Source organism: Squalius cephalus (genome assembly GCF_949319135.1).
Source record: "Squalius cephalus genome assembly, chromosome: 9".
Classification (NCBI taxonomy): Eukaryota; Metazoa; Chordata; class Actinopteri; order Cypriniformes; family Leuciscidae; genus Squalius; species Squalius cephalus.
The window spans coordinates 9,558,265-9,571,434 of NC_137130.1; the positions used below are offsets into that span (position 1 = coordinate 9,558,265).

Consider the following 13,170-nt stretch of genomic DNA (forward strand, 5'->3'; position numbering starts at 1 on the left):
ACCGACGAATGATGGTCGTTGCTAACGTTGTGCTGTAATGGGTCTCTGCACAGATGTGTTACGATACAGAAAAATCTGCAGCAAATGTGGGCTGAAAGCGGCTCAGAGTCTGTCTAGAGGTTCTTATTGGTTTAAGTGCTTCTCAAAGTGCAGTTGATCAACATCTTCTAAGCTGCGAGCGAAATTGCCATGAGCCCAGGTTACGGATGCGTGGAAGATCAAAAGAAGTGGTTTTGAACGTGGCTTTGAAGCGCCAGACTGTATGCAGATTCCTTCCTTTGTTTTAGCCTTCTTCATGCTGGGCTGCGTGTCTGCCGGGCAGTACCACAGAGGGCAGAGGCGGGTAATTTATCACTGCATATTGCCTGATTAAGGAAAATTAAAGTAGGCTGTTGTGGGATGGCTAATTGCTTAGATAACAAGTTCAAGCTGCTAGACTTTAGGAAAGCGTGCTTGTTTGGGCATGGGAGAGAAAAACAAGGGTTTTGCTGGCAGATGAGAAAACTGCATTACGGTAGAGATTTGTTGGTTGCACAGGTTTAACGTTAGAGGACGCTTTGCATTAATAGGGTACGATATATTGCCTGAAATGATGAATGAAAGGAGGTGCTTTATCTTCAGAAGCTAAATATTGAGGAGCCGTTTTATTTAACATATTTATTTTCTATGATATTTGATTGGAATGTGCCTATATATAAAATACCTTTCAAAAATGTGGGGTCTCATTTAATTGAACAAAATGCAGTAATATTCTAAATTCTTATTACAATAAAAAAGAACTGTTTTCTATTTGAATATTTTTTCAAAAGTAATTTATTCCTGTGATGCAAAGCTGATTTTTTCCAGCATCATTACTCCAGTCTTCAGTGGCACACTATCCTTCAGAAATCATTCTAAAGTGCTGATTTGGGGCTCAAGAATTTGTATTATTATTATCAATGGTGAGAACAGTTGTGCTGCTTAAAAGGTTTTGTGGAAACTGATTTTTTTTTTTCTCAGGATTCTATGAATAGAAAGTTTTTTTTTTAAAAACGCAGTTGAATTTATATTGATGCATCCTTGCTGTATTCATTTCTGTATTATAAATATTTATGTCTCTAATGCTTAACGACACAGGAAGTTAAAGTGTACCCTATTCATGGAAATTGTTTCCAACCAATACTGCTGGATCCATTATCATATTTTTTCCATTCTTCAGTTTTCTCATGTGAATGAAGCAATAAAATAATTTCCCTAAACAATCACTGAATCATCTTCGCTTCTCAGCTGTTTCTCTTGGGCCATTTTCCAATTATGTGGAGTAGATCTACCTTATTCCCTCTTGTTTCACTAATTAAACTATTAAAATCAAACTTGTCATTAATCATGTTTCTTAATGAACAAGTTAATACCCCCTAGTAATACTACCACTAAATATTACTCATACGCAACAAATGTGGGAACACAGAGGCTTGTACAGGACTAGTGGAGGTGTGGTTTTGCGTATGTAATGCTGTATCTCACTGTAAGCTCAGACTAAAATGATCAACTTTATCTTCAAAGGACTGAGGTGCTATTTTAGGTTTAAATGTTCTTATTGAGCACTCAGGGTCTCGTGAAATATACAAACAAGCTGTGTTCAAGCAGCATCAGCAACTAATAAAACTAGTGGGTGAATCTCATGAAACTTGTCAAGAACATGTCCAGATCATATTTCACACCTAATGAACAAAATAAGAAATTGCATTTTGCCCGAAGAAAATGAAGCTTGTTTTAGGACTATTAAGGTATTTTAACACTTAAGCACGTTTGCACTTATATTGTCATTTTGTGGCAATGCATAAATCGCAATTCTCGTAATTGTTTTGTACGGTAATTCTTAACGTAATGCAATAAAAGTTTTGAATCTTTGTTATAAAGTATTTATATATTATGATAGTATGTTGTACTTTAATTTGTGATGATTTAAGATGGTTTGAATGTTTTTTCAAAAATTGAAGTGGAAAATGCAAATATCATAAAGTCCTAAAATAGACTATTTTCTTTATGCAAAGTACCATTTCTTAATTTCTTTCTTTTGATTTTGGAGTGAAATATTTCCATGAGGTTCACCATAGTATAAACTCATCACAGGAGAAAAATGTGTTCTCAGTGAAAGACAAACTGTTATGATTCTGCCAAGGACTTTTATGTGTGTGTGTGTGTGTGTGTGTTTGAGTGTACATTATGTCGAGTCCATGTCCCATGTATCTCAGCTTGTCCAGCCGTCTCAGTTTGCCAGAGGAATTGTGCTCCTGCCAGTCAGTCAGTCTCTCGCTGTCATAAGGTGGGCCGCTGACAGCACATCGCATCGGTGACCCTCTCTTCATCTCCGGAGGGTTTCTATGATGACGGCTGACCGTTGAGGCACTCCCGCCGCAAGCACTGCGCAGGCTTCCACCAGTCCCCGCTGTGGCACCGACAGATGGTGCAGTCGTCCACCTTCACTTCAATGCCAGCTGGGATGATTGTGGTACCAGCGAAGCAATTTGGACCTGTCACATGGGGGAAAAGGAGGAGATTTTAAGGAAGGAGGAATGAGCGAGAGCTCACAGGAGCCTCTTTTGGAGGGAATGCTGGGGTGACTCACGGGAGTTTCGAAAGCGGAACAGACGTGTGGATGTTTTTCACGGGCATGCACCGATGGGCTTGTTTTTGTAACACTAAAGCTCTTTTGCTCCTCTTTCTTCCTCTCTTTTTTTCTCTCTCTAATTCTCCTCCTCACACATCCTCTCACTGGGATGCTTTGCATTCTAATGCGCCACAAGCTGCAGGGGCTGCTGAACAGCCATGCTGGCACTATGTGTGATCTGAGCACGCTCCACTCATTATTCTCTTCTATTGTGGCCTTGAAGACCATTGTAGAGCTATGCAGAAAAACGAAAAATATTGAATTAGATGATACGCTAATTAATCAATCAAATAACCAGACTAAAAAAAAAAATACTGGGTTGTTTCAACCCATATTTGGGTCAAATATGGACAAATTAACTTAGGTTTAAACTGTTTAATTTAAACCAACAGTTGGGTTTGTCCATATTTGACCCAAACATGGGTTGAAACAACCAAGCATTTTTTTGGAGTGCACATACATTGTTACAGAAAAATATATTTCAAATAAATGCTGCTCTTTTGAACTTTCTAGTCATCAAATAATCCTGAAATAAATGAATCACCGTTTCCACAAAAATATTAAGCAGCACAACTGTTTTCAACATTGATAATAAGAAATGGTTTTTTTTAGCACTAAATCAGCATATTAGAATGATTTCTGAAGGATCATGTGACACTGAAGACTGGAGTAATGATGCTGAAAATTCAGCTTCGCATCACAGGAATAAATTACATTTATACAAATAGGAAAAATATTTGGAATTGTAATAATTTTTCACAATATTACTGTATTTTTTTTACTGTAGTTTTGATCAAATAAATGCAGCTTCTGTGTACATTAGGACTGCATTTAAATGGCATTGAAAAAAATTGCTTTGGTCCAAATGAAATTTGACAAACTTTTTTTTTTTTGTACATAAACACTATTCACTGAAAAAAAAGAAAGAAAAGTATGCAAGCTTGTTTCTGTCACTGAATAAAAAAAGAAGGTAATTGCGACTTTTTATCTCACAATTTTGACTTTTTTTCCCAGAATTGCACGATATAAATTCTCAATTGCGAGTTATAAAGTCAGAATTGTGAGATATAAATGTGTAGTTCTGAGAAAAAAAGTTTTGGACTCAGAATTGGACTTTATAACTCGCAATAACCGGCGTGCCCCTAGTCTGCAGAGTTTAATTCCGTTTTATGAGCAGCAAGTGATAAGAAAAGCCTGGAGTATTATGGGCGATAACACGCACACCTTGAACACTCACTTTGAGATAATACCTTTGGGTAGGCCGTTCGGAAGTATTGAGTGTATGACCAACCATTACTAAGTATACTTTTGTGCCAGAGGCTATCTGTCTTTGTGAAATTTTAAAAGGATTCTTAATGTATTATTTTGGTATTTATTAATAACTGAAATTATTTGGAAGCATGTTGTAATACGCATTATGATTTATTCATATTTTAATATGTGACCCTGGACCACAAAACCAGTCGTAAGTCGCACGGGTATATTTGTGGCAATAGCACAATTGTATGGGTCAAAAAGATCGATTTTTCTTTTATGCCAAAAATCATTAGGATATTAAATAAAGATCATGACCCATGAAGATATGTTGTAAATTTCCTACCTGTAAATTTATTTTTGTGAGTGGATGCAGCAAAATCGGCAACAGAAATGGACAACTTTAAAGGCGATTTTCTCAATATTTCGATTTTTTTGTTTTTGTTTGTCTCTAAATTCTGAGAAAATAAGCCAGAATTGCGAGAAATAAATAATTGCGAGAAAAAGTCAGAATTGCAAGAGAAAAAGTCAGATAAACATTTTTTTATCACACAATTCTGACTTTATAACTCAAAATTGTGAGTTTAAATCATGCAATTCTGAAAAAAAAAAGACAGAATAGTGAGATGATAAACTTCCATTGAAAAGCCCCCAAAAGATAAATGGAATAAATGAAATACTAATGCTTTTAATTGTTGGCGTATACTATGTAAACGTGTAAAATGGACATCTTTGGCTGTTCCATCTTACTGTTTCTTTAGTCTTTCAGTGCCACTTTTTTAAGATTGTGTGCCGACGTCGTACTCAGGGGCGTAGTTTGTGGGGGGGATGGGGGGGAGATAACCCCCCCAATATTTAAATCTATGCATTACAACCCCCCCAATATTTATAACATGATCACAATATCAGGAGGCATACCCAAACTTCAACCCCCCCAATGTTCAAACCAAATCTACACCCTTGGTCGTACTTACACTCAATCAAGCTGCAAGGATGCGTCATGTGAATGCTTCTTTTTACTTATTTTGTGCTCTCTGGTTCGGTGAGATGGTCAGAATCATAAGCTGAATAAGAAATGATATAAAACAGTGCAGATTTTCATTTGGTCAACAGTAATGTTAAAACTCTGATAACATAGACACTGTTTTTCAATTCCAAGGGTATTTTATGATTATTTACAAGAAGAGTTTAGTGTTATATGCAATTCCCCAATGAGCAAATATTAGTGGCCCGCTGTGAATTAAACCCCAAGCGGTTGGTATAATTGCTTATCAAATATCTTTGCGTTTATGTCCATATTTACCCATGTAAATTAGCAATGATTATTCCTAAATGATGGCAAATCAAAAGTGGAATAGCTCAAAAAGCTCAATAGAATTAATTCCTGTGATGTGTTTGCGGGTTTTTACCATAAAATTACAAGCTGAGCACAGCCACATTTGTCTGAATGTTTCTGAAGATCATTTTATTTGTGCTTTGCAAGGAATTGACATAAAGGCGTCAAGTAAAAGGCAAGGGATATTTAAAGGCAAATTGTCCATTCCTGTAGCCTCTATATTGCGCAGTGCAATTATTTTATCTGTGGCTGGTGCATTTCTTTGTCTTTATAGACCTTATTCACAGCGGCGCCATCTTTGATTTTTAGCGGGAATGAAAGTGAGGCTGTGAGGGATAGACGTAAATCTCTTCAGTTGGTTGTACTGATATTTAATGTGTTTTTGGATTGTTCTTCTAATTGAAACAGTGCAAAAATATCTTTCCAAGAAATGTCAGTAGACATAAAATGAGCACCAAGACAATATGAGCTGTGGAAAATAAGTGATCTCGGAGCTTTATATAGGTTTTTACAGCGGATGCCATTGAAAACATGGTTAGTCTATACCTCACAGCCTCACTTTCATACCTGTCATGGCGCTGCTCTGAATAAGCTCTATATACTGTCTCTGTTACAGCACTTGACCTTTGGTGACCTCAAGGGGGACTTATGCTGCAATCAGTGGTATATTATGTTTACTTTTTTTACAACTTTCTTTAGTGTGTAATGTTGCTGTTTGAGCATGAAAAAGGTCTACAAAAATACAAAGCACCAAAGGGAGTTATTCTACAGCCTATATTTCTCTGTTTCCGAATTCCCTGAAATGCCTCCATTGTAGTCTTGAGTGTTCTTCCGGGAATGTACAAGTCACAATATTCCACAATATTCCTTTCAGAAGAAGGGGCTTCATAGAGACCAAGGGCCTCATTTCTAAAATGTTTTGTAGAAACCATCCTACATTTAATCTTTCGATCATTTTTCAAATATACGTACGTGTGATTCAGAGAACAAACATACGCACAAAAAACATGCGTACACCTCTCTTCCAGATGTGAAATCTATAAGATGCTCTAAATGGTTGCTAGGGTGTGGATACACAGTTACCATTGTGACACTTGGGGTGTGAACCAATTAAAACAAACCCTGGTGCAATTGCTCTGTTAGTGCGGTTCATTTGAATAAGTGTGAGCGCTGCCATCCGAACCCTGGTGCGCACCAAACAAGCGGACCGAGACCGCTGAAAAGATGGGTCTCGGTCCGCTTCCAAATGAACTCTGGTGCGGTTCAAATAATATATGAACGCAACATGGACAAAAGACTTGTAAACTAACCAAAAACGGGACATGATGTCAAGATGCGACCCTGATAAGTACAGAATGCTCAAGTATTCCTGTTTTTTCTTGTCATAGTCGCAATGTTGCCCATCACAGTTCGGTACAGGAATCAGAACCGTGTCTCCTCACAGCAGATCTTCATTTGTGTGTGTGACGGAGGGATTCCTGCTGCTGATTTGACTCCTTTACACATTTTATAAACTCTTCACAAGTTCTCAACTGGTCAAAATACCATCATATGTAGACTACGCACATTCAACAAGTGCATTTAGCCCAGAACACAGCATTGTTTCGGATTTACGGTAAGTTCCGTTGCGAAATATACATAATAAAAGCCGACCAGGCAGGTTGTGAACATATCCCTATGCCTTAAGATTCGGTATCTTTAGGTTCGGTGTTAAAATGCCAATGTGAATGCTAAGCGGACTAGGACTAAATGTTTTTTTTTGGTCCAGACCAAACGAACCAAGTGAACCGAACTACAAGTGTAACACACCCTAAATGATCTTGACATTGTGTGCCATTTCAGATCTCCGCCTTGTAAATGCGGCCTAATTAATGTCATTTACATATAAAAGAGCAACAGTCAACGTCCAAATCCTTCACTTGAGAATGGCAAGCGGCAAGAATTGCTTAGATTTTCAAATTCCTGCAGTAGTCCAACTCTCAGCCACAAGGAATAGTGTGTCTGATTAGACCCTAGGCACAAAGCACTTTTCCATGTCAAAGACCATCTTTTTAAAAACGAACATTGCCGTGGATTTTAGCGTACACACACTCTAAGTTTACATCTGTGTGTACGCACATTTTCTAAATGAGAATTATAAAACGTGCGTAGAATTAAAGTATTAAACAAAGTGTTACTGACAGACTGGGAAGATAGGTGCTGCAACAATGTAAAATATGTGAAAAATAAGATGTTTTTTGAACATTCAAGCATATAAACCTATTCCAGTAGACCCCCAAAACAAAATCAAGACTATGAAAAAGGGCATAATAGGTCCCCTTTAAAGTTCCTGCACTATAGAGATTAAAATCAACCATTTGTGATCATAATTTGTGTGATGGCTTTATGAAAAAATAAATTATAAAGGCACCAGCCACTGGTCAATCAAGTCTTATTAGAATATAGTATTATAAGGACTGTGATCTTGGTCATCGATGAAGATTTAAAAAATAATTTTTCATATTAAATCTTCTGGAAACAGAATGTTTAAGCCCCCACACTTCACTTTGTGGACATTTTCAGCTCAATTTGAACGAAGCACTGCTCTAAAACATCTCTGTGGTGCCTGGAGGATCTTGAATCGAGCACCATTGAGCATTTCTTTGTAAACAGCTGCAATTTCATCTATAAGGGCCAGACAGCATTTTCTTTATAATTGTGGTGGTGCTATTTATGATTATTTGTAAATGAGATCTGAATTAGTAAAACGTCAGCTCTTAAGAAGTGTTTTCAAAATACTCGGCCCAATAAAAAAACAGCATTTACAGAAGTAACATTTCAGCATATATGTAAGGCCATTATGGATGACAAGCAAGTCCTTGAAAAGTACTTCTGGTTTGATGTGGCATTATTTCCTGAAATATGGTCCTCACTCTATGTCAGTAAAAGTCAGTGGTGCCACACATTTCAAAAAGAGTTCAAGCTTCATGACCTCCCTTTTACTGTGGGAGAAAACAACTAGATTGCCTTTTAACCACATCACAGACATGTTAATAGACTTGCAATAGGGTGGCGGGGTTAGCGGTGCACAAATTGCTTTACTGCCTACAATATTCTGCATGCTCCAAAGAGACCTGAAGGAGTCCTACATGCACTCAAATATTTGATTTACATCAGTAAAAATTATGAGCTGTTGGCAAAAGTACAAAAGCAGCCTTTCAAGGGGGGTGAAACAGAGATGCGGGACAACTATAGCCAAGAGCAGTTATTCATCATCCCATAGAAAAGAGCGTCACTAGTGCAAGGACACCTTGGCCAGGTGGACAGGACCCAAACAGATAACAGATAGGATCATGCTTGATGTCATTCCTTAATGACCAGGACATCTGTTTTAAGACTATATTTGATCATGATCAAGTCCATTGATTACAATTTACATCATCACACATTGTACATTATAAGGTTATAATATGCAGTTTGTATTAGTTTGTAATTGGCGGTTAAACAGCTTATGTCCCATACTGTGGTATTTTAGTATTATTTATATACTATTATCATATTTTATATTTTGAATTACAGTAGTGGCCAAAAGTGATGTCCAGCCAGGAAAATTGACGACCCTTTTTTTAAAAAAACTTTTGTTAAAGCATATTGTGTATTTGTGCTTGGAGTCAATTGTTTTATTCGTGAAAACGCAAAATTGTGGAGACATCAGATTACCAACAAAATAATTACTAATAATAACTGATTATGTTGTGGTGAATATGTTTTTTTTCCCCCTCTGAATTTTCTTTTTTGCATTGTAAAATAAAACCTGTAGCTTTTTTTTTTTTTTTTTTTTTGCCAAATAATTTTGTCATAAAAATACCTTCACCAAATTTTGTGTTCATCAAAATGTTTAAAAAATATACAAAATATTTTCCTCATATTTTGATGATTCAATCGATCTTGTAGGGTCATTAAACAAATATTTCCTCAGGACATCACTTTTGGCCACTACTGTAGCTTTAATTATCAGTGTTGGTGAAAGTTACTTTTAAAAGTAATGCGTTACAATATTGCATTACTTAGTTACTTTTTATGAAAAGTAATGCAGTGTCACTTTTGTATTACTTTTTCCTCACCTGGGCTGGGTTTACTTTGTTTTTTAATAACAAAAATAAAAGTTCTATTTTTAGCAAATGTAAAGGCCCTTTCACACCAAAAGTGAAATGAACAAGCCTGTACAGTAGAGGGCGCAGCTCAAACAAACCTTTTAGCTGTGCCATTCTGGATTGCAGAAAATTATGAAAAACAAAACTGTTTGTGTTTCACTGTTTTTATACATTTTTGAGGAATACTGAATCTGTTTTTGTGCAAGTGAGATTGAGTAAATGCCGGCTCACATTTAGTCTAGAACTGCAATAACCATCATGTTTACATAGCATACACACGCTTCTGCATCTTACTCCTGATTTCTCTCATCATGGGGACAGGAGAGTAAATAAATGGGAAAACATAGTAAAGCTTATTTATATAGCACCTTTTAAAAACAGTGTTTACAAAGTGCTTTACATAAAATAAATTCACAGGAAAAAAAGCACATAGAAATAAGATAAAATGAAATATAATAAAAATAATACAATTAATTAAATATGCATGTGTGCATTCACAGAAAAGAAAAACATGTCTTACTTGAGTTACAAATAAGTAACTTGAGTTACTTATTTGAAAAAACAACAACACAGATATTTTATTGTAAATTTAAAAGTAGCGTATTACTTTACTGGTTACATGGAAAAAGTAATCTGATTACGTTACTCGCATTACTTGTAATGCGTTACCCCAACACCGTTTATTATATTTTTAGTTTTCATTTTAAATTTAAGTTTTAGTAATGTTGTTATGTCCTATTGTCATTTTTATTAGTTTTTTAGTTAATAATTCTACTTAGCTTTTTATTTCTATAATTTCTAGAATATTTCTATTATTTTTGTTTTTAGTAATTTAAGTACTTTAGTACAAAAACAATTTTTTTAAGTTTAAGTTTTTCATCAAATATTTATATTTTATTTGATCCTTCCTAGGAAGTGCAATCTTTGAATCATATTCTTTCTGTTGCAGTTTGATTAAAAAAATCATATTGGTTTATTTTGACACATACTGTAATTGAAATTTGAACTACGATATGATACACATTTGACATCTTTTGTATCTTCAATCTCAGATATCAAGCCTAAAATAGAACAGAAGGCATAAAATCACATTGACATTTTAGCTCTTATGTTGTACAGAGAATGCAAAAACCACCAAGTGATTACTTTTGTCTCCTATGAAGTGTCTTAAGGGTCTTCACACAGGCGTCGTCTTTAAAAAACCCAAAAGTGAACTGAGTGAAAATGGCAGTTGGCCTTGGTTGTACCTGACTTCAAAGGTCATTTTGGTTCACTTAAGCTGCAATTGTCAAAAATCTAAAAACCCTTGAGTCTTTTTTAGTAACTTATAGTGGCAAAATTGTGAAAATAAAATGAACCTAGAGCACTTTGCTTCCACAGTTTCACAGTGGAAATTTGTAAACCATTGTAACTGCTACAAACACAATAATGAGTCTAATGCATGCTTGTAGTATGTGACTACAGACAGTGTATATCCTTTACAATGAGGTACGTATGCAGTGCATACATACTACATATTTACAGCATGTTGTAGTTTATGTTTTTTGTTGTTTTATTTAATTTAATTTTGCAGCTTTAAATTCACCCTGTTCTTCACATGTTCTTTCTACATTCAGATCATAGTCATAATCATAGGTGAAGTTACTCTGTTGCAGTGGAGGCCCACGTCATTGCCCTCAGATTAGCTTGCAACCTACAAGTATGCAATTACTATGGTAACTACTGAAGCCACTGAGAGATGGTTGCCCACGGTTGGCTCACCCACATAGAAACATGGCCTGTTGTCTTTCCAGCAGTGCATAAACTGTGCTTAGTATTGCTGGACAAAGTTCTAGTTAACATAGGCTCGATCCAAGGCTGCATCAAGTGCCAAGGTTTAGAGGCATAATTTGGCAATTAGCAATCAGGAGCAAGCACATCACTATTTCTTGAGGCTGTTTTTGAGTACATATTTACCTCAGCAAAAAAGTACTGCATTCCTGTGAGGTTCGTTAAGAGAGGCTCAGAAAGGAAGTGAAACTTCCCAGGCTTCCACATCTTTCATTTTGACATGACATGCAAGAGAGTCAGATGTGAGCTATATGCAGGGTGCGAACTACAGGAGAGCTAGGGGGAGCTCGGCTCCCCTTAATAAGACATGGGCTCCCCTGAAAACGTGATTTGTGAAATTTTGGGGGGTCTCAAAAAATATTGACACTGTGTTATTTTGACGTGCAATGTGATCATCGTGGATTATTATGTGTAAAATAGCAAAATATCATTCATTTATGCATGATGGCGATTTAAACCTAATTCACTTCAATAAAGATAACTATACATGCTATTCTTGTCATGAGCATCAAGGTGTGGTGGCGCTGCGGTGCAAATTCCACTCATGTTTTGTACATGTGTTAACTCAAAGATTTGTAGAAAAAATATATGAACGTTGAAGGCCATTGATCTGCGCGCAAAGTCCTTGAAATCCATTCTGCTGCAGTTAGCATATAGCACCACTTCTTGGATTTCTGGACGAACAGCAAAGGAAGCTGACCCCAGGCCTCTGTGGTCGATTCTGTGTTAAGGTAAGGCATGTTATTCCCATATATGTGTTGTGGCTGGGTTATTAAAGGTCTGCGTGACTCTCGATGTCTTGTGCCTAATTGAACGGAGGAATTATGGTATTCTTCTGTAGCCTGACGGGTAACCGTTAACCTTAACCGTTGTTCATGTGAACTGTCAATTCGTATCGATAAAGAATAATAGGTATCCTGTATAGTGATTTATCCTATATAGTGCTTTCATAAAGCAAGTAGTGCATACACTTGTAGCTGTTATGTATCTTTGTAAGTCATTGTAAGTCCTCCTTTGAGGCACACGCAAGCACACGACCCCCCGACCCCCCCCCCCACACAAAAACAAACAAACAAACAAAACAAAAACAAACAAGTGGGCTCCCCCAAAGGACACGTTATATTCCGAACACTGGCTATATGTGTATGGAAGTCTAAAGTTCTGCTATAAAAAAAATTATGCTGTCACGTCTGAATTTTGATTGACTGAGACTTGGCATTCCCAGTGTCATTGTTGATCCTCTGCCAGCTCCGTCAATGCTGGGATAAGTGTCTCTTGACATTTAACGTCTCAGTTTGTCCATGTGGAACAATCTGAGAGAGATTACATGACAGGCTTTTTAGAACAGCCTTTGACCAACGCTATTGGAATTGATTAAACTGAAATAAAGTCTCTCGAACTAATTATTTTGCCTTTCATCCTCCTAAAATTGCAACCAAAAAGAGCTAAGTCTAACTGACATGTTAAGCAACCAATCACAGTTTGTTTTGTTCTGAGTCATGTTTAGGTTGGTGAAAATTAAAAGTTGATGTCCCAACAATAAAAGACCGGCGTGCATATACATTCTACATTCAAGAACTTTGAACTTCACATACTTTTGAAAATCCAGCGTTTAGTTGATCCTGATAAGCGCTCATTGTCACGGTTGTAAACACACCAGACTTTCTTCTTTCATGAGGGGGTTTGGCTTCACAGTGGCTTTGTTTCCCGGCGGATCTTTAAAGAACGGGACGCATTAGTCTCCCGGAAATCCTGGAGAATTCAACCAATCAGATGACGACTTAGTGGTTCCAATTTTGTGTGCCATATGCATCAGACGTTCAGCTAATGGTCCGTGGGCATGACGTCTGAGGCTGAGACTATGTTTTAGGCATCATAAAAACCTTCCTCCTCTCCCTTTTGTTAAAACTAAATCACTGGCCCTGCCCCGAGGAGTCACAAAGCAACTTCTCTTCAAAGGCCGTTAT

The 13,170-nt window shown here is 36.7% G+C and overlaps 1 protein-coding gene across 4 annotated transcripts in view; it reads right to left on the bottom strand.

Annotated features, from left to right (window-relative positions):
- Positions 1-949: 949 nt before the first annotated feature.
- Positions 950-13,170, bottom strand: part of vwc2l (von Willebrand factor C domain containing 2 like) — a 29,776-nt gene continuing 17,555 nt past the window's right edge. For all 4 annotated transcript variants that reach the window (XM_079881771.1, XM_079881772.1, XM_079881770.1 and 1 more), the window contains one exon: positions 950-2,513. In XM_079881771.1, the coding sequence (XP_079737897.1) occupies positions 2,362-2,513 (152 nt within the window). In that variant the 3' untranslated portion in view covers positions 950-2,361. The remainder of the gene's footprint in view (positions 2,514-13,170) is intronic.